This window comes from Erinaceus europaeus, chromosome 20 (genome assembly GCF_950295315.1).
Source record: "Erinaceus europaeus chromosome 20, mEriEur2.1, whole genome shotgun sequence".
In the NCBI taxonomy this organism is placed as follows: Eukaryota; Metazoa; Chordata; class Mammalia; order Eulipotyphla; family Erinaceidae; genus Erinaceus; species Erinaceus europaeus.
In genome coordinates this window covers 12,688,040-12,707,404 of record NC_080181.1, presented here as the reverse complement: position 1 = coordinate 12,707,404, position 19,365 = coordinate 12,688,040, and the positions used below count along the sequence as shown (strand labels likewise).

Sequence of the window (19,365 nt, the reverse complement as noted above, 5' to 3'; positions counted from 1 at the left end):
TACTAATTTATCTGAATGAGAAAAAGTGGCCTAGGAGTGGCGAAATCCTGCCTGCACTCAGGCTCTTGTGCACATATGAACCCAGGGTCTTGTGTGACACTGCTCAGGAGCCTCCGCAGCCCAACATTCAGTCTCCCTCTCCCTCTTCCTCTTCCATTCCCTCTCCTTCTTTCCCCCCCTCTCCCTCTCCCCCCCTCTCTCCAGGGTTATCACCGGGGCTCAGTGCCGGCACTATGAATCCACTGTTCCTGGAGGCCATTTTTTAAAAAAAATTTACTACCATTATTTATTGGATAGACAGCCAGAAATTGAGGAGGGGGTGATAGAGAGGGAGAGAGACACCTGCAGCCCTGCTTCACCACTCGCAAAGCTTTCTCCCTGCAGGTGGGGACCAGGGGCTCGAACCCAGGTCCTTGAGCACTGTAACATGTTCAACCAGGTGTGCCGCCACTCGGCCCCCTAGAGGCCATTTTTCCCCTATTTTTCCCCTTTCTACTTTATTTTTATTTGATAGGACAGAGAGAAACCAAGAGGGAAGGGGAGACAGAGAGGAGGAGAACAAGACACATGCAGATGTGCTTCACCGCTCATGAAGCGTCCCCCCCTGAAGGCGGGGAGCAGGGTCTCGAACCCCAGTCCTTGCACACAGTGATATGTGTGCTTAACTGAGTGTGCCACCCCCCACCAACATGCAGTCCCTGTTGAGAGAAAGATGGTGGTGAGAGAGAAGAGGGGAGAGACAGCACAGCTCTGCTCCACCATCTTTGGAGCTCCCTCTGGTGCTGCCCAAGATGCTTCTGTGTGGTGCCGGGTGGGGTGGGGGCACTTGTCAAACACAAGTCTCTTCACACATGATAAGATGTGTCCCCTACCTGCTGAGCTATCTCCCCACCTCTAGTCTGTCTTGTCTTTTTAATTTAAGAAAGGAGATATTAACAAAACCATAGGATAAGAGGGGTACAGTTCCACACAATTCCCACCACCTGATCTCCATATCCCACCCCCTCCCCTGATAGCTTTCCCATTCTCTATCTCTCTGGGAGCATGGACCCAGGGTCGTTGTGGGTTGCAGAAGGTGGAAGGTCTGGCTTCTGTAATTGCTTCCCCGCTGGACATGGGTGTTGACTGGTCGGTCCATACTCCCAGTCTGCCTCTCTCTTTCTCTAGTAGGGTGGGTCTCTGGGGAAGCTGAGCTCCAGTACACATTGATGGGGTCGTCTGTCCAGGAAAGTCTGGTCGGCATCATGCGGGCATCCGGAACCTGGTGGCTGAAAAGAGAGTTAACATACAAAGCCAAACAAATTGTTGAACAGTCATGGACCTAAAGACTGGAATAGTGCAGAAGAAGTGTTGGGGGGGTATTCCCTGCAGGCTCTTATGTACTTCTGCTTTCAGGTATATATTTTTCCCTAGTTTATGGGCACGTGTGAACATATGCTCTATCTCAGGGGACCTGGTCTATATCTAGGTTTGGGGACTTTATTGGGGAGTGGAACACCTGGGATAGAATTAGAGAATATTATGAAAGGAAAGGTCTCACCCGAGTGATGAAGCTGAAGGGTTGTCATTCCACACCTGGAGTCTCTGGACACAGTCTGAAGTGAAGCATGCTGGGGTGGCACTCCTTGCATTGATTGCGTTGCGATCGGCGGATGCAATATTATTTGATTTGAATTGAGAGAATCATGCAGGAAAGTGCACCCCACCCTAAGGTTCCAGGACTGGGGGGAATATAGGCTCTATAGTGGAAATGTGAGGTTCCTGCTGTCTTAGGGTTCAAGAAGACAGTGGATAGTTATTGTTATCATCACATTATTTGGTGATAGGGTTAACTTTGAAAGGTCCCTTTGTTAGGGTTTGGGGTATAATACCCAGCATCTTGTATATAGCTGTGCTACTAGTCTTCTTAATCATTTTCTTGGGTGCTGGAGATGGAACCCCTGCCAGCTGCCGGCCTGGGTGAGTGTAGGAGCCGTGGTCCGTGTCTTCTGTTGCAGCGGTCACCTGCCCGCCCAATAGTCACTACGAGAGCTGCGTGAGCGTGTGCCAGCCGCGCTGCGCTGCCATCCGCCTGAAGAGTGAATGCAACCACTACTGCGTGGAGGGCTGCCAGTGCGACGCCGGCTACGTGCTCAACGGCAAGAGCTGCATCCTGCCCCACAACTGCGGCTGCTACTCGGACGGCAAATACTACGAGGTAGGGAGCCCGGGCCCCCGCCAGCCGGCCTGCACACAGCCCTCCAGGGCTGACCGGCCAGCGTGGCGTCACCTTGCAGGTATGCAGGAGCTGGAAGGACAGAGCAGGTGAGGCTGTGGCTGAGGGAGCCCTGAATGTGGAGGTGCAGTGTGTGTGTGTGTGTGTGTGTGTGTGTGTGTGTGTGTGTGTGTGTGTGAGGGGGGTGTCTCTGGCTTTCCTCAGGTCTTGGCCTCCCCCTCCTCTTGAGCACTGAGGGTTCTCTAAACCCTGCCTGGCTCTAGGCCCTTCTGATCACCTCTCCTGGAAAGCTGAGATTGGAAGCTCCTGAGGGAGTTCTAGATTGGAACTATGGTGACTGCAAGTCAGATGTTTGAACTGCCTTAGCCTGGGCCATTTCCCAACTGAAAGGGGGAGAGAAAGAGAGAGAAGGGGAGGGGAGGGGAGGGGAGGGGACGGGAGGGGAGGGGAGGGGAGAGATCGCTCCTGGGAGTAGCTTCCCTCTTGTGACTGAAGCTCCTTGAATGTGATCAAAAGGTGGCATCTCTGCACGTGCCCCTAGTCACTTAGGGACTGTCCCTGGAGACTTCTATCTAGACTGCTTAATGCCATGCCCCCGTGTTTCTGCACACCTCTTCTCTCTCTCTCTCTATTTATCTCTCTCTTCCTCTCTCCCTTTCTCCCTCTCCGTCTCAGTCTCTTTACCTCTCTCCCTCTCCATCTCCATCTCCATCTCCATCTCCATCTCAGTCTCTCCCCCCCCCCTCCCTTTCTCTGTCTTGGACTTCATCACAGAGCTGATGTAGAGGTTGGCTGTGACAAAGTCCAGTGATCTAGCTCATTAAATCAGATACATTTTGTACTTTGCAGTCTTTCTATAACTGTCTCAACCCTGAGCTGGTTGGAGATCTTGAACCCGTGGTTCTGCCTCCAGCTTCTCTGTTTAAAGGATACTCGCTCCATCCGTTGGCTGGTAGACTTGAGCAGTGGTAGATGTAGATGTTGATGGTCTGCTCTTTTCTGATCTCTGTGCCTTGATAGTGTTGGGGCTGAGAAATTTCTGCCTTAAGGAGTGTGAAAAATCCATTCAGGAGGAAAAAAGAACTCACTTTAAAGACTGTGAGAACAATGAGCAAAGAAGGGGGCGGAGAAGAAAAGCTCCAAGTGAAAAATAATGCCCTACAGAACTAATCAATTTTAAATGGAAAAGGATAGCAGCGTTTTGTAAAAAAAAAAAAAAAAAAAAAAAAAAATTTAATAGAAATGTCTGAGCTGGTAATAAACTAGACCAAAAAATAAATAAATAGCCTCCTCCTTGTAAAGATGCATTGGCTTGCTCAAGTACAAATAAGTTGCCTTTGTTTGGGGAATAAATAAAATGCAGATGGGAGTTCTCCATTTCCTCTTTGGTGGGAAACTGATGGAAGTGATATATTAAGAAGGCAGGGAGAAGGAGAATGAAATAGTAGAAATCTTCAAAGGCTGCTGAAGAAGTAGATATTGAAGCCAGCAGAAATATCAGTTATTTGAATGGAAAAAACACAGCAGGTGAGAGGACTTTCTCCCAGCCTGGAAGCAGGTTTAACCAAGCTCAAAGCTGAAAAGACACTTAGCAAAATGGGTCCATCTATGACATGGCTCACGCACCCTCCACGGGGGTCCTGAGTGTCTGTGCCATCAGAAAAGAGCCCGGAGTGTGACCCTAGCTGAGCCACTGCTGGGGATGTGACACCGAGCCAACAGAGTCACTTTCCTGAGCTCCAGCCGCCCAGGTAATGCACCGTGACCGAGGCTGCCCGCCCCACAGGGCATCTGCATGAAGAGCCCACACCAGGTTCCTAGCTGAGTTCAGTAACTGGTGGCTGCCCTTGTTTTTATTATTGTTCTGGCCTCCTGAGAATCATTTTGTAGATAATAAATAAATAAATAAATTTTTTAAAACCTAGGCATGTTAATGAAATGATGCGTATAAATAGCCCCGGAATGCTCAGGAAAAGGCATGGTATAGCTCTTGGCAGCTATTAGTACTATAAACATTATTATCTGCTTTTCATCAGAAAGTCAGTGGGTTTTGACAACAGCTTCTATGTGGGAAGCAGCCAACTTGTAGAAGGAACAATCCACCTCGACTTGGCCTTAATTCGAACAAGCTTGGGGGCCTGTTTATAGGACGACAAAGACACAGCTCACCATCGGCACAGCTGGAAATCACCCAGACGCTGCCGGCAGGCAGTGAAGGTTCAGAAAGCCGGCCAGGCACCTCCTGGCAAAGCTGGCCTCCTGACCAGGCTCCCCTGTGCCTTCACTAACTCATCCTCAGTTCGTTCCCGCACATCAGGTGATCTTTCTTTTTATCCATGGAACATCTGGCTTCTTATCAAAGAGAGGCTGAACCATCCACTCAGTTACTCTGCAAATCTGATAAGAAAAAGCAGTCAGTTCCTGAAAGTGCTGGCTCCCACCATATTTTACAAAGCTGGAGGCAGGGAAGACCGAGGTTCCGGAAGCTACTTCACAACGAGGGTGAAGGAATCAGCAGGGGCATCTTGGGGTGCGTTGACCTAAAGAAACCACCCAGAGATCTCACCCTCTAATCTGTTGACCACTGAATCTGAGTCTCGTCCATATCTGATATGGGGGGGGGGGGCGGGGCGGGGGTTTGGGGTTTGATGGCTGCATAGTTAAAAGCAATAAACAGTGAGAAGACAGAGATTAGACTTGTTTTCTCAACATTTTATTATTTATTAGACACAGAGATAGATGCAGAGAGCAATTAGGGGGAGACAGAGAAGGAGGGAGGCAGAGAGACACCTGCAGCACTGCTTCACTTACAAAGCTTTCCCCCTGCAGGTGGGGACCAGGGGCTCAAACCCAAGTCATTGTTCATTGTAACATGTGAGCTCAACCAGGTACGCCACTGCCCCGCCCTGAGAGTAGACTCCTTATTTTTTTGTTTTGTTTTAATTTATTTTCTTTTTAAAATATTTTGTTATCTTTATTTATTTATGGGCTAGAGGCAGCCAAAAATCAAGAGGGAAGGGGGAGGCAGAGAGGAAGAGAGACAGGGACACCTATAACACTGCTCCACTACTTTCAAAACTTTCTCCCTGCAAATGGGGAGCCAGAGGCTTGAACTTGGGTCCTTGCACATTGTAACATGTGAGCTCAACTAGGTGTGCCACCACCTGGCCCCCAGACTTAAGTCCTTATGCCATTAAAGTGTCCTCTCTGGAACTAGGGAGCTATCTAGACTTAGAGTACAGGACTTAGATAGCTGAGGTCCTAGAAGATCCTGATTCAGTTCCTAACACAGGTGTATATATGTCAGAGCTAGAAGTGTTCTGGTTTCTCTCTTATAAAAATAATTTTTAAAAAATCCGTCTTCTCTGTATGGTGCGGAATAAATTGAATCCATGTACCTAGTACTCATGTCTCAGTGATGCATTCTACTTGGGGGGACCACAGCCCACAATTATAACTAATTTCCCGCAGGTCCCCAGAGCCCCTCAGAAAGGTAGGGTCAAAAGCAAGAAGTCCATAGGGTACACTTTACCATGCACAATGACACGGGTTCAAGGCCCCCATCCCCACCTGCAGGGGGAAAGCTTCAAGAGTAGTGGAGCAGTGTTACATGTGTCTCTCTTTTTTCCTATCTCACCCTTACCTCTGAATTTCTCTCTCTCTTTCTCTGTAAAAAACAAGAGGGCAGACAGTGGTGCACCTGGTTAAGCTCACATGTTACAATGTGCGAGGACCCAAGTTCAAACCCTTGGCTCTCCACTGGCAGGGGGAAAGCTTGGCAAGTGGTTAATTACCAAGCTCCAGCACCCGGGTTTGAGCCCCAGATCCCCACTTACAGGGGGCCCGTTTCATGAGCAGTGAAGCAAGACTGAGGTTCTCTCTCTCTCTCTCTCTCTCTCTCTCTCTTTCTCCATCCTCTGTCAATTTCTCTCTCTTTCTCCATCCTCTGTCAATTTCTCTCTCTCTCTCCATCCTCTGTCAATTTCTCTCTCTCTTATCTAGTAAAATTAGGAACAAGAAACAAAGAAGGAAGGAAGGAAGGCAAAAAGAAAGAAAGAAAGAAAGAAAGAGAAAGGAGCAAGACCAAAAAACAAGTGATTGCATCAATAGATGCAGAAAAAGCCTTTGACAAAATCCAACATCTCTTTATGATCAGAACACTACAAAAAATGTGAAAAGAGGGAAAATTCCTCAAGATAGTGGAGTCCATATATAGCAAACCTACAGCCAACATCATACTCAATGGTGAGAAACTGGAAGCATTTCCACACAGATCAGGTACTAGACAGGGCTGCCCACTATCACCGTTACTATTCAACATAGTGTTGGAAGTTCTTGCCATAGCAGTCAGGCAGGAGCAAGGAATTAAAGGGATACAGACTGGAAGAGAAGAAGGTAAAAGTCTCACTATTTGCAGATGATATGATAGTATACATAGAAAAACCTAAGGAATCCGGCAGGAACTTTGTCTTGGAAGTTATCAGGTGATACAGTAAAGTGTCAGACTACAAAATTAACATACAAAAGTCAGTGGCGTTCCTTTATGCAAACACTAAGTTAGCAGAAAAAGCAATCTAGAAATCAGTCCCTTTTACTACAGCAATAAAAACAATAAAATATCTAGGAATAAAGCTAACAAAAGAAGTGAAAAACTTATATACTGAACATTATGAGTCACTATTGAAGGAAATAGAAAAAGACACAAAGAATTGGAAAGATTCCATGTTCATGGGTTGGAAGAATTAGCATCATCAAAATGAACATACTACCTACAGCCATATACAAATTTAATGCAATCTCCATCAAGATCCCATCCAATTTTTTAGGAGAGTATAACAAAAGCTATAAATATTTATCTGGAACCAGAAAATACCTAGAATTTCTAAAAGAAAAAAAAATCTTGAGAAGAAAGACAGAACTGGAGGCATCACACTCCCAGATCTCAGATTGTTTTATATGGCCACTGTAATCAAAACTGGTACTGAAACATGAATAGATAGACTGACCATTCAAAAAAAAATGGGAGCCCAGAAGTAAGCCCCCACACCTATAGACATCTAATCTTTGACGAAAGTGCCCAGACTATTAAAAGGGGAAAGGAGTGTCTCTTCAACAAACGGTGTTGGAAAAACTGGGGTGAAACATGCAGAAGAATGACACTGAACCACTATGTTTCACCAAACACAAAAGTAAATTCCAAGTAGACAAAGAACTTGGATGTTAGACCAGAAACTATCAGATACTTAAAGGAAAATATTGGTAGAAGTCTCTTCCATCTAAATTTTAAAGGCATCTTCAATGATACAAACACAATTACAAAGAAGACTAAAACAAAAATAAATTAATCAAATTGAAAAGCTTCTACAGGGAGTCCGGCGATAGCACAGCGGGTTAAGTGCACTTGGCGCGAAGCACTAGGACCGGTATAAGGTTCCCAGTTCGAGCCCCGGCTCCCCACCTGTAGGGGAGTCACTTCACAGGTGGTGAAGCAGGTCTGCAGGTGTCTGTCTTTCTCTCCCCCTCTCTGTCTTCCCCTCCTCTCTCATTTCTCTCTGTCCTATCCAACAACAATGACATCAATAACAACAATAAGTACAGCAACAATAAAAAAACAAGGGCAACAAAAGGGAAAATAAATATTAAAAAAATTTTAAAAAGAAAAGAAAAGCTTCTGCACAGCAGAAGAAAGCACCACCCAGCCAAAGAAACCTCTCACAGAATGGGAGAAGATCTTTACATGCCATACATCAGACAAGAGGCTAATACCCAAAGTACAAAGAGCTCACCAAACTCAGCAACAAGAAAACAAATGACCCCATCCAAAAATGGGGAGAGGATATGAAAAGACTATTCACCACAGAAGAGATCCAAAATGCCAACAAAGATATGAAAAAAAAAATGTTCGAAGTCATTGATTGTCAGAAAAATGCAAATAAAAAGAATAATAAGATTATACTTCACGCCTGTGAGGATGTCATACATCAGAAAAGGTAGCAGCAACAAATGCTGGAGAGGTTATGGGGACACAGGAGCCCTCCTGCACTGCTGGTGGGAATGTACATTGGTCCAACCCCTGTGGAGAGCAGTCTGGAGAACTCAGAAGGCTAGAAGTGGATCTACCCCATGACCCTGTAATTCCTCTCTTGGGGATAGGTCCTAAAGAACCAAATACATCTGTCCAAAAAGATTTTTGTAGACTTATGTTCATAGCAGCACAATTTGTTATAGCTAAAACTTGGAACAACAGATGGGTGGTTAAAGTTGTGGTCTATATACACAATGGGACACTACTCAGCTATAAAAAAAAAATGGTGATTTCACTTTCTTCACCTCATCTTGGATGGAGTTTGAAGAAATCATGTGAAGTGAAATAGGTCAGAAAGAGAAGGATGAATGTGGGATCTCAGTCATAGACAGAAGTTGAAAATGACTATCATGACAACCTGCCTTCCCTGGGCAGACAACTTCACCAATGTGTCCTGGAACCCTAGCTCCCCAGAACCCTACCACACTAGGGCAAGGTAGGAACAGGCTGGGCATATGGATTGACCTGTCAACACTCATGTCCAGTGGAGAAGTAATTACAGAAGCCAGACCTCCGATCTTCTGTGCCCCGTGGAAATCTATGGTCCATACTCCCAGAGGGATAAAGAATAGGGAAGCTTTCAATAGAGGGGATGGGATATGGCACTCCGGCGGAGGGAACTGTATGAATTGTACCCCTCTTATCCCACAATCTTGTCAACCATGGTTAACTCAATAATAATAATAAGTTGAAAAATAATAAAGGACAAAGCAGAACTTGGACTGGGTTTGGTGCACTGCACCAAAATAAAAGACTTTGGGATAGGAAGGAGGGTTCAAGTCCTGGAACCTGATGACAGAGGAGGACCTAGAAGGGGTTGCATTGTTATGTGGAGAACTGAGAAATGTTACAGATGTACAAACTACTGTATTTTACTGTTGACTGTAAACCGTTAATCCCCCCAATAAAGAAAAAGAAAAGGAAGCAAGGGGGAAAGAGAGAAAGAGAGAGAAATGGCCACTGGGAATGGTAGATTCATAGTGCCGGCACCAAGCCCCAGTGATAACACTGGTAGCAATTTAAAAATTGATGAATGAATGAATTAATTAATTAAAAAACACAAAGTCCACCAAGTCTAGTAGTGTTGGTGGATTATTGCTTGTTGAAAGAAGAGTAAAAAATATAACTGCCACCAACTGAGGATATTGTATGAATTGTACCCCTCTTATCCCACAATCTTGTCAACCATGGTTAACTCAATAATAATAATAAGTCAAAAAATAAAAAATATTGGCTATTTCCTTTAACACTATACATTTCCCCACCACCTGCAAGAAGTAGTTCTTCTCCTGTGATGACAGCAGCTACTAGTGTTTATGGAGTGCCCATATCATGCCAGGGAATGTGCTTTGCACATCTGGCTTGATTTCATCTCTACAATTACCCTGCCAGACATCATCACGAGTGGATTTGGAGACAGCACTCTGGGAAGTCTGCGGTGCTCTCCTGCTGGCCCATGGGAATGGCAGTGCTGGGTCCCAGTCCCCAAGCTTTCCCTTCATGGGGTGCTCCAGGTACCTCATTCCAAGATACAGAAACGGAAGTCTTTGTGGTAGAAGTAGACTAGATAGGAGAAAAGTGTTGGGACGCTGGCTAAGATGTTGGTGTGTTTTGTCCGGAATGTGGTTGCTGCTTTCTTTCCACCTGCTGAAGATTTGAGGAATAGGTTTTATCTTGCTTGAGTGAATTGAAATTCCATCCTTGAAGCAGAGCTGGTGCTTGTTAGAATAATATTCTAGGGGTCGAGTGCTGGATCTCCTGGTAAAGCACACATTACCATGTTCGAGGACCTGGATTCTAGTCTCTGGTCCCCACCTGCCAAGGGAGAGCTTCAGGAGCAGCGCTGCAGGTGCCTCTCTTTCTTGATCCCTCTCTCCATATCTCTGTCTCTCAGCTTCTAACAAAAGAAAAAGGGAAAAAATGGCCACCTGCAGTAGTGAGGCACCAAGCCCAAGCATATATTAATAATATTAATATAGTGATATGAATGAATTACTAGTTTACTATTAATATAGTGTGTTGTATATAATTGCTTGTTTTATAATAATATATTAATGATGCATTAGTATCATATTAAAAATACATTCATATTGTGGATATAATAATAGAATAATTTTCAATTTCTTCTTTTATTCGTGATTTAATGTTGATGTACAATAACGGGTACAATTCCACACCGTTCCCACCACCAGAGTTCTGTGTCCCCATTCCCTCCATGGGAAACTGCATTCGTTTTTCCACAGATAGGGGTTGACTATCATCCCTAGAACTAGCAATATTTATATATATTCGCCTGTTTTCTTCCGATGTCCTCCTGCCTTCTCTTTCTACACCTGTTACTATTCCCGAATGTCCTTTTTTTCTCTCTTCTCTCTCCAGGTCCTGATGGAACTGGAGTTCAGAACCCTCTGGTCATCTTCCCCTAGCATTTCTCCCTCTCTGCGAGTATGGACCAAAATTCTTAAAAAAAAAAAAAAGATTTCATTTATTAATGAGAAAGAAAGGAGGAGAGAGAGAAAATTCCAGGCATTACTCTCAGGTGCTGCCAGGGAATGAATTCAGGACTTGATGCTTGGGAGTTCAGTGCTCTATCAGTGCCACCTCCCAGGCCACTGGACCAAAATTCTTTTTTAGGGTGCAGAAGGTGGAAGGTCTGGCTTCTGTAATTGCTTCTCTGCTGGACATGGGCTTTGGCAGGTGGATCCCCCAGCCTGTTTCTATCTTTCCTTAGTGGGGTTGGGCTCTGGAGAGTTCACCTACTTTTTCTAACAGCAGCTCATGCAGGTTGCCAGTGATTAGTTCTGCAATCCAGCCCCCAAAGACTCTCTAGGTCTTGACTGAAACCTTCAAAGACTAAATTTGTAGAGTGTCTGGCATAGAGCTGATGGCGCATTTGAATGGAAGCACACACCCCCACCCCCACCCCCAGATCCCTGCTCCCATTCATATTCCAGTCCCTTGAAGGGCAGGCCAGTCGGGCAGGGTGCAGACGGGCTGGGGGCCTTGGGGTGCCAGGCCCGCCTGGGCTCCCTGTAGACCTTGCAACCCGTCTGTCTGTCTTGCAGCCCAAGCAGCTGTTCTGGAACAGTGACTGCACGCGGCGCTGCCGCTGCTTCCGGCGTAACCTGATCCAGTGCGACCCGCGCCAGTGCAAGTCGGGCGAGGAGTGCGCGCTGCGCGGGGGGCTGCGGGGCTGCTTCAGCACCAAGACCTCCTACTGCCTGGCGGCGGGCGGCGGGGTCTTCCGCACTTTCGATGGCGCCTTTCTGCGCTTCCCCGCCAACTGCGCCTTCGTGCTCTCCACCATCTGCCAGAAGCTGCCAGACGTCTCCTTCCAGCTCATCATCAACTTCGACAAGTGGTCTGCCCCCAACCTCACCGTCATCTCGCCCGTCTACTTCTATATCAACGAGGAGCAAATCCTTATCAACGACCGGAACACAGTGAAGGTGAGCGATACTGTCCCGCAGCCGTGGTGCGGGTGCCTGCGGGTGCGGGTGCGGGTGGAGGAGTGGGGGGGGAGGGGCTGTTGACTGGTTTCCTGGGATAACTCGCACTTGACCAAAGACGCCATTGCTGCCTATCCAGCGTTCACAAACAATTGGGCTTTACAGAGTGAAGATAGATGGGGGGGGGGGGGGGGGGGGAGGCAGAATGGTTATGCAAAATACTCTCCAGCCTGAGGCTCCAAAGTCCTAGGTTCTACCCGCAGCACCATCATCAGCCAGAGCTGAGCAGTGCTCTGTTCTTTCTCTCTATATCTCTCTCATTAAAATAAGTGTACACACACACATACACACACACACACACACACACACACACACACACACACACCTACCTTTCTCTGGAGTTCCATTTAAAAAAGAAGGAGAAGAAAGAAAATGAAAATAGATTGGGAGGAGGCTGGGAAGACAGCATAATGGTTCTGCAAACAGACTCTTCTGCTTGAGGCTCTAAGGTCCCAGGTTCAGTTCCCAACACTACCATAAGGCAGAGTTCAGCAGGGCTCTGGCCTTTCTGTAGCTTTCTCATTAAAATTTTATATATAGGGAGTCGGGTGGTAGCGCATCGGGCTAAACGCACGTGGCTCAAAGCACAAGGACCGGTGGAAGGATCCTGGTTGGAGCCCCCGGCTCCCAACCTGCACGGGGTCGCTTCACAGGCGATGAAGCAGGTCTGCAGGTGTCTGTCTTTCTCTCCCCCTCTCTGTCTTCCTCTCTTCTCTCCATTTCCTTCTGTCCTATCCAACAACAACGACATCAATAACAACAACAACAATAACTACAACAATAAAACAAGGGCAACAAAAGGAGAAATAAATAAATAAAATTATAAAAAATAAATAAATAAAATTCTATATATATTAAAGAAAGCCCTTTCTCCGGAGTTCCATTTTAAAAAAAGAAGAAAAAAGAAAATGAAAATAGATTGGGGAAAGGCTGGGGAGATAGCATAATGGTTCTGCAGACAGACTCTTCTGCCTAAGGCTCTGATGTCTCAGGTTTAATTCCCAGCACCACCATAAGCCAGAGCTGAGCAGGGCTCTGAGAATGAGTTTATCACTTGTTTACATTTATTTGGTAATTAGTGAAGTATGGAGAAAACTGTGACACCATCTAGTATGAATGAGCGAGCGCTGATAGCCAGCAAATGTCACAAATTATATTCTGGGGTGGGACATTAATAAAGACAAGGGTTGAGATTTAAAAGAAATAAATAAAAGAACGAGTTGGATAGGAGAGATGGCAAAATGGTTCTGCAAAAGACTCTCTTGCCTGAGACTGTGAGGCCCCAGGTTCAATTCCCAGCACCACTGTGAACAAGAGCTGAGTAGTTCTCTGGCATCTCTCTCTCTCTCTCCCTCTCTCCCTCTCTCTCTCTCTCTCTCTCTCTCTCTCTCTATCTTTCTCTGTGCATCTCTCCCATTAAATAAGAAAAAAAAACAGATTTTGGTGAGCAGGCACCCTTTCCTCCCACCCTCCTTCACTGATGATTCCAAAGGCCCTGCAGGAAAGGACGGCGTCTCTGGGCTGTGCTGGCAGCTTGGGTGCTAACAGAGCTTTAGATGGGGCAGGGAGATGACTCCCCCAGTAGGCGCTCACTTCACCGTGTGCAGGGACCCAGGCTCCAGCCCCAACATATGGGAGCGCTCCACAGAGGGCAGATTATGAGTGACGGAGCAGCACTGTGGTGTCTCTCCTTTTCTCACTCTCTTTCTCTCCACGTCTGTTTTCACTCTCCATCTGGGGGAAAAACAGTCCACGGTTGGTCGGCAACACACCCACTTGAGAGCATACACACCATGGTCAAGGACCCAAGTTTGAACCCTGGTTCACACCTGCAAGGGAGAAGCGTCATGAGAGGTGAAGCAAGTGCTATAGGCTCATCTCTCTCCCTCTCTCTCTCTCTCTCTCTCTCTCTCTCTCCCTTCCTCTCTCCCTCTCTCCCTCTCCCTCCGGCTCTTTTCTCTCCCAGACCCTTCCTCTATCCTTGGTTCCCCTCTCATTTTCTCTCTTGTCCTGTTAGATAAAAGGAGGAAAAAAATGGCTTCCAGGAGCCATGAATTCATCATGCAGAATTCACCATGCAGGCACCAAACCCCAGCCATAACTCTGGTGGCAATAAAATAAAACAAAGACACTCCACTAGGGTGGTGGAATTGTACCGTCACGAAGCCTCAGCAAAGCCCTGGCAAGAAGGAAAAAATAAGAGTTTTAGATAAATAAACAGTAGCTAAATCAGTCTTTCTTTTTCTCTTCTTTTTATTTTTTTTTAAATGAGCAATTTTTGAGCATGAGCAGTTTTAACACTCCTGGACCTTTTCATATGTGTGTGTATGCATATATATGTAGGTAGATAGATGTGAAGAGAGAGGGAGGAAAAAAGAAAGAGGTAGGGAGGAAGGGAGACAGCACAGCACCAGGTGTCCCCAGTGCCACGTCATTCCTGTTTGGTGCTGGGACTCAAACCCATGCCCTGTGGCAGGTGCCCTACCTGGTGAGCTATTCTTCTCCCTTGCTGAGCTGGCTGTTATTTGCATTAACGCCCCCTCCCGAAAAAGCTTCTCATTTGTTTTTAAAGTCTTTAAAATCATTCTTGGCTCTATCAGCCCAAGACTCTTTCCACCTCTCCTCCATTCTCCCTAAAAGCCAAGAGAAAGCAAGTGTTTGCCTATAAAAGCAATTAGCCAAGTGAAAGCACGGTGGATCCCAACCCCCCCCCCCACACACACACACATACACACACAATCAGATGACCCCATAAAGATATGTCAGGTGACAGAAGTCGAGAAGTAGGTTGTAGTGATTTTCCCTGAGGAAACTGGCTTTTCCCTAGGCCTCTGCCTGGCTTCTTGTGACTCTTAGAACCTGTATATAAATACTAAGCTCAGATCCCCATTTTCTTAACCAACATGGCTCTCTGACTAATTCCTCCCACACCATCCACTAAAGATGATGATCTCTGAGGAGCTGTTGGCAGCAGCCTTCTCAGCCTATTGGCCAAACCTGGCTGCTCTCAGCAGGCAGAGCCCGGGCCTCAGTGCTTGGGCGGGAGGGGCGGAGAGACAGCCTCTCTGGCTGTTCTTTGGGCCTGAGCACAGTGCAGAGTGCATCTTTATTGGAGGAGGCATCACACAGCTAAATTCAGACTGGCAGCACTTGGCAGGCTTAAGGAGAAAGATCCGGATTTTAACGCTGGGTTGGAACTTGGGTTAAAAAATGCTACTGTTTTTGACAACCTGTTTCCTTCTGTGAATCAGCCCACGTAGATGTATTGGCGCTGGTCCCAAATCCAAGAGCTGGAAAGTGAAATGGACCCTCTGAGAGTGTGGCAGTGGCATCCTTGCTGATTAAAGTACTCCAAGCTTCCTATTTTTAAAAAAGACTTCTGCTATTTTTCTATAAGAAACTGAAGTTACTAATAACCTAAAGGGGGAAAAGCCAATTTATTTTGTAAGCACAGGAAAAAATATGTTTTGTCCTGCGGGCAGAGAAAAGGACTCTTATCAAGTCGGAAAATGACAAATGTAGAAAGTGCTGTGTCTGTAGGAGTTGTGGGGGCCCCCAGTTTGAACAGTATAAACAAGGAAATAATAAACATGTCAATAATCCTCAGATCCCCTTGAACCGTGTTAGACTCTTCATAGAAGCAGACTGGTATCTGTGATCATTGGCTTATGCTGGGGGCAGTTCTGTACAGAAATCCAACTGTTTGTTGTGGGTTGTGCTTTTCCGATGTTTTCTTTCCTCTCTTCCTACATATGTTGCTGTTTTTTTTTAAGAAAAAAAAAGTATTTATTTTATGTGAATATGAGAAAGGGAGAGAGAGGCACTGACCAAAGCACCACTCAGCTCTGGAATATGACTGTGCTGGAGGCTGAATTGAGGGCCTCTGGGGCCTCAGGCTTGAAAGTTCTATGCTAGAATGTTGACTTATCTCCCCAGCCTTACATTCTGCTTCTTTAAAAACAAAAATAGGGAGTCGGGCGGGTAGCACAGCGGGTTAAGTGCACGTAGCGCGAAGCACAAGGATCAGCGTAAGGATCCCAGTTCGAGCTCTGGCTCCCCACCTGCAGGGGAGTCGCTTTACAGGCGGTGAAGCAGGTCTGCAGGTGTCTATCTTTCTCTCCCCCTCTCTGTCTTCCCCTCCTCTCTCCATTTCTCTCTGTCCTATCCAACAATGACGACATCAATAACAACAACAATAATAACTACAGCAATAAAAAGACAAGTGCAACAAAAGGGAAAATAAATAAATAAAATTTTTAAAAAATAAAAACAAAAAAAAAACATTTTTCATTATTTAAATGCAAGAGTGTCTCATAACAGAAGGAGAGAGAAACCAGAGTACCCTTCCAACATATGCAGCATTGAGGATCCAACCAGGAGCCTCAGCGGTCACTGCATCTACAAGTCTGGTGCTCCAGCAGCTAAACTATTCACAGGCACCACATTCGGCTTCTGGGGACGGGGGGTGGGGGGGAAGAGCCGAGGACAGTGATATATCAGCGTGTGCCCATAAACTCACGGACCCCAGTGAGCACACTGTGGAGTCCAGCCAGATCTGCTAACTGCCTGTTTTTGTACATTGAGCTTTATTAGCCACAGCCTCCGTCCTTCAGTTCCCCGTCACCTGTGCTGGCTTCCTGCCGGAGCTGCGCCCAAGCTCCTGGGGCCCGCAGAGCCCACAGTTTCCTGTGGCCCTTGGCAGTAACAACTCGGCCACCCACCCCACCCCCCACCCCACCCCCCCCACCCCCCCCCCCCCGCTCTGAGGGCAGGTGACTCACTCTCCCTCTGCTCCATCAGGTGAATGGCACACAGGTGAGCATCCCCTTCGTGACCGGGCTGGCCACCAAAATCTACAGCAGCGAGGGTTTCCTGGTGATCGACACCAGCCCCGACATCCGGATCCACTATAATGGCTTCAACGTCATAAAGATCAGCATCAGCGAGAGGCTGCAGAACAAAGTGTGTGGCCTCTGCGGCAACTTCAATGGGGACCTGACCGATGACTATGTGACCTTGAGGGGGAAGCCGGTGGTGAGCAGCGTGGTGCTGGCCCAGAGCTGGAAGACCAACGGCATGCAGAAGAGGTGAGGGGCAGGGCCGGGCGGTGGGCGGCTAGTTGAGCGCACACATTACCATGCACGAGGACCCAGGTTCAAGCACCCAGTCCCCACCTGCAGGGGGGGACATCATGAGTGGTGAAGTATAAATGCAAGCCTGGTAGTCTGGGAGGTGGCGCAGTGGCTAAGGCACTGGACTCTCAAGCATGAGGTCCTGAGTTCAATCCCCGGCAGCACATGTACCAGAGTGATGTCTGGTTCTTTCTCTCCTATCTTTCTCATGAATAAATAAATAAAATCTTTATTAAAAAATTAATGCGACCCTGCCCCCCTCTGTGCACACCTGGTTAAGTGCACAGATTACAGTATACCAGGACCGGGGTTCAAGCCTCTGGTCCCTGCCTGTAGGGGGAAAGCTTCACAAGTGGTGAAGCAGGGCTGCAGGTGTCTGTCTTTTTCCCTCTCTATCTTCCCCCTTCCCTCTCAATTTCTCTCTGTCTCTATCCAATAATAAATAAAGTATTAAAGAAGAAAAATAGGGAAAAAAAAGAAATGACGTATTTTTCTATGCATAAGGCATGACTTTTCTAACAATCCAATAGGATGAGCTAAACACATTATCCCAAAGGTGTTTAATTTAAGCTTCCCTCTGGGCTGCTAGATTTATGTTTTATTTAAATATTTTTTTATTTATTTAAAATTTATTTAAATATTGTTAATATTTTTCTGGCTCTTTAGCTAAGCTTGTTTCCTGGCATTTCTTTGCTTGTACAATGACTCTGCCCCCTTGTGTTTTAACACTCCAAACATCAGTTAAATACCTAGATGGGGAACTGACCCTTCCCCTAACAGAAACTGAATAATGTATCATAAGTTTGATTCTCCTGTGAACTGAGGGTCCCAGAGCTGGAAGGAATCTGAAGCATCATCTGGGCCAGTCTCTTTCTTTTATTTTTATTTTATTTTGGTTTTTTATTTATTTTTATTGGAGGATTAATGTTTTACATTCGATAGTAAATACAATAGTTTGTACGTGCATACCATTTCTGAGTTTCCCGCATAACAATACAACCCCACTAGGTCCTCTGCCATCCTGTTCCAGGACCTGTACTCTCTCTCTCTCTCTGTACTCTCACTCTCTCTCTCTCTCTCTCTCTCTCACACACACACACACACACACACTCACTCACTCACTCCAGAGTCTTTTACTTTGGTGCAAGACAACAACTCCATTCCAAGTTCTGCTTAGTGTCTTCTCTTCTTTTTTTTCAAATTTTTTATTATTATTTATTTATTCCCTTTTGTTGCCCTTGCTGTTTTATTGTTGTAGTCACCATTGATGTCGTCGTTGTTGGATAGGACAGAGAGAAATGGAGAGAGGAGGGGAAGACAGAGAGGGGGAGAGAAAGACAGACACCTGCAGACCTGCTTCAGCGCCTGTGAAGCGACTCCCAGTGTTCTATCTTCTGATCTTGTTTTCAATTTCTGCCTGTGAGTGAGATCATCCATATTCATCTTTCTGACTTATTTCACTTTAACATGATTTCTTCAAGCGCCATCCCAAATGGGCTGAAAACGGTGAAATCATCATTTCCAATACCTGAGTAGTATCCATATATATTCCTTTTTTAGTGAAGGGGAACCTGGTCCAGAATGGGTCTTGTGCGGGGTAAAGCCGGGACCACACCCCAGAATTCCTCAATGTTTCTCCAAAGCATTGCTAATTGCTGAGGCTTTTAGACAAAAGCAAGACTCATTTCCATCTGAGTTCCTGATTCTGATTTCAAACTGCCTTTTCCTCCTCCTCTCCTTTACAAATCATTTTAGGTAGACACCGCTTTCTTCTGACACCTTGCTTTTGGTGTTTCATAATTAAACTAAAACTGGTTTTTGTTTGTTTGCTTTTGTTTTCTTCCTTTTTTTTTAATGAACAAAGACATCTGGTCCATATCAAATTTACTCTGTTCCACAAGAAAAAAATGACCTACCAAAAGTTATAGATATTTTAACTGATTGGGTATTTGTGTCAGTTTGTTATCATTGGAAGGTTAATGGCTTAACAGTGCAGTTGTTGACACATAGGTACATTTTTCTCACCTCATGACAGGTGTCTGCACAGCATTCTTACCCCCAACTTAGGTCCATTTCCCCATCATGCACCAGGACAACAAAGTCCCCCCAGTCTACCACTCTCCTCCCTCAGAGTCCTTTGCTTTGGTGCACTACAGCATACCCCGTCCAAGTTTCATTTTGTATTTTCCCTTTCTGTCCTAAAACTAGTTTATAAGGTCTAGGTTTGCTTAATTCCAAATGCTTAATTCTACCAGCCATCATTACTAGTGCTTCTTCTTCTTCTAGTGTTTGCCCTTCTTCCGTAGCCAGTCAACAGCGTCAGGTTGAGCCTGATGTAAAGTTTCGAGACCTCCTTTGAATCTGGAGAGGTGGCAATAGGTGCTAATAGGAGCTATCATCATTACTGACTGCTTGGGCTTTTTT

At 46.0% G+C, this 19,365-nt stretch overlaps 1 protein-coding gene and 1 long non-coding RNA gene across 3 annotated transcripts in view; one reads left to right on the top strand and one right to left on the bottom strand.

Annotated features, from left to right (window-relative positions):
• Window positions 1-19,365, top strand: part of TECTA (tectorin alpha) — a 90,323-nt gene that overhangs the window by 51,130 nt on the left and 19,828 nt on the right. For both annotated transcript variants that reach the window (XM_060179887.1, XM_060179888.1), the window contains 3 exons: window positions 1,998-2,197; window positions 11,366-11,749; window positions 16,610-16,896. In XM_060179887.1, coding sequence (XP_060035870.1) covers window positions 1,998-2,197; window positions 11,366-11,749; window positions 16,610-16,896 — 871 coding nt within the window. The remainder of the gene's footprint in view (window positions 1-1,997; window positions 2,198-11,365; window positions 11,750-16,609; window positions 16,897-19,365) is intronic.
• Window positions 2,165-10,190, bottom strand: LOC132534986 (uncharacterized). The gene is made up of 3 exons (XR_009546750.1): window positions 9,819-10,190; window positions 4,385-4,612; window positions 2,165-2,287 (listed from the first exon to the last, which is right to left on the bottom strand). It is a non-coding gene; the product is annotated as an uncharacterized LOC132534986 (long non-coding RNA).